The 2,919-nt window shown below is 41.5% G+C and overlaps 1 protein-coding gene across 1 annotated transcript; it reads left to right on the forward strand.

Annotated features, from left to right (window-relative positions):
• The first annotated feature begins 216 nt into the window (after positions 1–216).
• LOC111391817 lies at positions 217–2,144 on the forward strand. Its single transcript, XM_023017082.1, has 3 exons — positions 217–406; positions 494–1,547; positions 1,910–2,144. The coding sequence occupies exons 1-3, from the start codon at positions 217–219 to the stop codon at positions 2,142–2,144; spliced, it is 1,479 nt and encodes a 492-aa protein (XP_022872850.1).
• The last annotated feature ends 775 nt before the right edge of the window (positions 2,145–2,919 follow it).

Raw genomic sequence — 2,919 nt, forward strand, 5'->3', positions numbered from 1 at the left:
GAGCAGTATTACACTACCGGAGATATTGTTACGGTTGAATGAGAACTTGGTGTTCTCGATCCGCGCACAAAAATGGAATTGAAGTTCAAAGTTCCGAACATGAATATACCGTCGACCGAAATACTCGAAGATGAAGACGTAAATTGGTACATGTCAATTCAAAAGGAAACTGCCATCTGCATTACGACTTTGAAAACCGGCCTGCTAAGTGTTTAAATGGAGAGGGATACAAATTACAGCCAACAATTGTTCGTCGTAGTGGAAGATCACCAAACCTTACAAAACGACGAGCTCAATCATCAGCAGAGTGTCCCAAACGATAATGCAGTGGATACTCTAATTTTCGATGTTGGGACTGCACCATTAGATGAGATGTTCGACGATCCCTTACATGGTACAAATACTGGTAATATTGCTGACGTTGACGAAGAACTATTATAACCTTCCAAAAGTTCGGATATATGCGACTGGATTTCCACTGTGAATATGTCAGATCTTATCGAAAGGCAAATTTTTTTTACCAAGAAACAGTTGTACTCGAGAATTCATCTACTTGCTTTGCGAGAGAAGTTTCAATTTCAGGTTAGTAGGTCAAGCTTAAAAATGTTAACCATTGTATGTGCGGACGATAATTGTAAGTGGATGTTACGTGCTTCCAGTGTCAAGCAGTCCGCCATCTTCATGATCCGCAAATTCAAAAATGTGCACACATGTTCCATAGATTATCGTCGTAATGCACATGAACATGCCACTAGTTCCGTAATTACCAAGCAGATTATGGGGAAATTGGATAATACATACGCATCGTATGATCCTACCGCTATTGCACGTGACATGGAACGTGAGTTTGGTGTGAAAATTAGTTACCATAAAGCACGTAGGGGAAAGGTCGCTGCTTTACATATGCTACACGGTACACCTGGTGATAGCTTTCAAAAACTTTCTTCCTACTATCACCTCCTAAGAGAGAGTAACCCGGGAACAGTAACGCACATCGAAGTAGATTCTCGTAACAAGTTTCACTACCTTTTCCTAGCTTTCGGTGCAAGCATTCGGGGTTACCTGCACTACCTGAGGACTGTTATTTGTGTTGACGGCAGTCACTTGAAAGGTCCATACAAAGGCACCCTTCTACTGGCAACTGCCCAAGACGCCAACAAACAGATTTATCCGTTAGCGTGGGGGATCGTTGATGCCGAAACGAATAGATCGTGGATGTGGTTTTTATCAAATTTGAAAGATCTTATAGGTGACTCGAACGAATTGGTGCTTGTTTCTGATAGGAAAAATAGTATTGAAAACGCTATTGCCCACCTATTTCCCCGGGCTCACGACGGGTGCTGTGTCTGGCATATGGAAAAAAATTTAATCCAGTGGTACAACAACACAAGTTCAATATTTCTATTTAAAAGAGTCGCAAGAACTTACCGGACCGAAGATTTTGAAAGACTTATGGGACAACTTCGTAGGGTAAGTGCAAGAGCGTACGGGTACTTGGAGCGAGCAGGTTTCCCATTTTGGTCACGAGCATTATTTGTTGGCCAACGGTACAACATTTTGACCAATAACAACATATAATCTTTGAACTCAATATTGAGACATGCTCGTTCGTTACCGATCACGTGCTCAGTAGAACACATTCGACATAGTATGCAGAAGTGGTTTTATGAACATCGAGCAAGTGCAACTGCATGTAGTACCGTACTGTCACCAACGATGGAGAATGAGTTACGGACAACGTTCGAAGCAGGTACTAGGCTACGAGCGCATGGCTTGACAGATAACTTAACATAAGTTGGAATATCCAACGACACAGACATCTTAGACTTCTCCGAAAACACGTGCACTTGTCGTGAGTTCCAACTGAATCGTATGCCGTGCGTTCATGTAACCCTGCTACTTGCTTCAGAGGTAAGTCATTGTATGATCTCTACTCACTGTATTACACATCCGAGTACTGGAAGGGTGCCTATGGAGAAGCTATATATCCTGTTTTGCGTAAAGTGGACTGGATTGTTACAGCCAAAATTACAGGTACTCATATTATGCCCCCCAGTGTACGTCGTCCTCCAGGTAGACCACCCACACAACGTAAGCAATCCAGACACGAGTGTACCACACGGCTCAGGAAATGCACTCGTTGAGGTGGACTTGGTCATAACCGGACCACATGTTCGAACCACACTGTAGCACGTCCGATGTAAGCAGCATTTTGTACGTGAGTGGTTGAAGTTGTAAGTGAAGTGTTCCCCTGATGTCGTTTGTATATGACAATGTAAATATTGTATTACTGTTTTCATTCTCTTACGCATAAACATTACTCTTTGTTATGTTAACATTTACAGTATGCAAATAGGCACAACGTACTGCATAACAGCCTCGAACCAAAATACAATTTTGTTGTGCATAACATTGTTGCCATTGTTGACACATGTAAATTGAATGTACGGAAAATGAAAAGTTCAACCATTATACAAGTTTCCTTTGAAATGCATATTACGAACACATCATTTTTAACACATAGCGCTGTCCGCAATGTTCACAAACTACGTTGAATGTACACATGAGGTTGTGTTCTTTCACCCAAAATACATGTTATATGAATATGCTTACTACATACACAGAAAATTTCCCAGTAAACCCCGCCAATTCATCTGTCGTTCCTGACAAATGGTGCCTGCCATTCTTGACAGATGTTCGAGGCTCCGCTTAACAAAATACAAAAAACACATAACTTGCCAACGGGAGTTTTCTACATGATACAGAATTGGTTAAGCGTCACAAAATTCATCCCTTACAAAAAGCACTATACATATATACGTACAAACCTACACATGCAACAAAGCCAAACTCTTCACTCGAAGCTAACACTTGAACCTTCTTCCCCACCATCATCATCCGAGCTGATGACAATTACCT

The sequence above is a fragment of the Olea europaea genome, unplaced genomic scaffold (genome assembly GCF_002742605.1).
Source record: "Olea europaea var. sylvestris unplaced genomic scaffold, O_europaea_v1 scaffold8358, whole genome shotgun sequence".
Taxonomy (NCBI): Eukaryota; Viridiplantae; Streptophyta; class Magnoliopsida; order Lamiales; family Oleaceae; genus Olea; species Olea europaea.

Excerpts from the sequence above, each read along its gene's own strand:
- LOC111391817 (XM_023017082.1), top strand. The coding sequence starts at position 217 with ATGGAGAGGGATACAAATTACAGCCAACAATTGTTCGTCGTAGTGGAA. Across the intron at positions 407-493 it reads CTTACATGGTACAAATACTG|ATCTTATCGAAAGGCAAATT; the intron begins GTAATATTGCTG and ends TGAATATGTCAG. Across the intron at positions 1,548-1,909 it reads GCATTATTTGTTGGCCAACG|AGGTAAGTCATTGTATGATC; the intron begins GTACAACATTTT and ends TACTTGCTTCAG.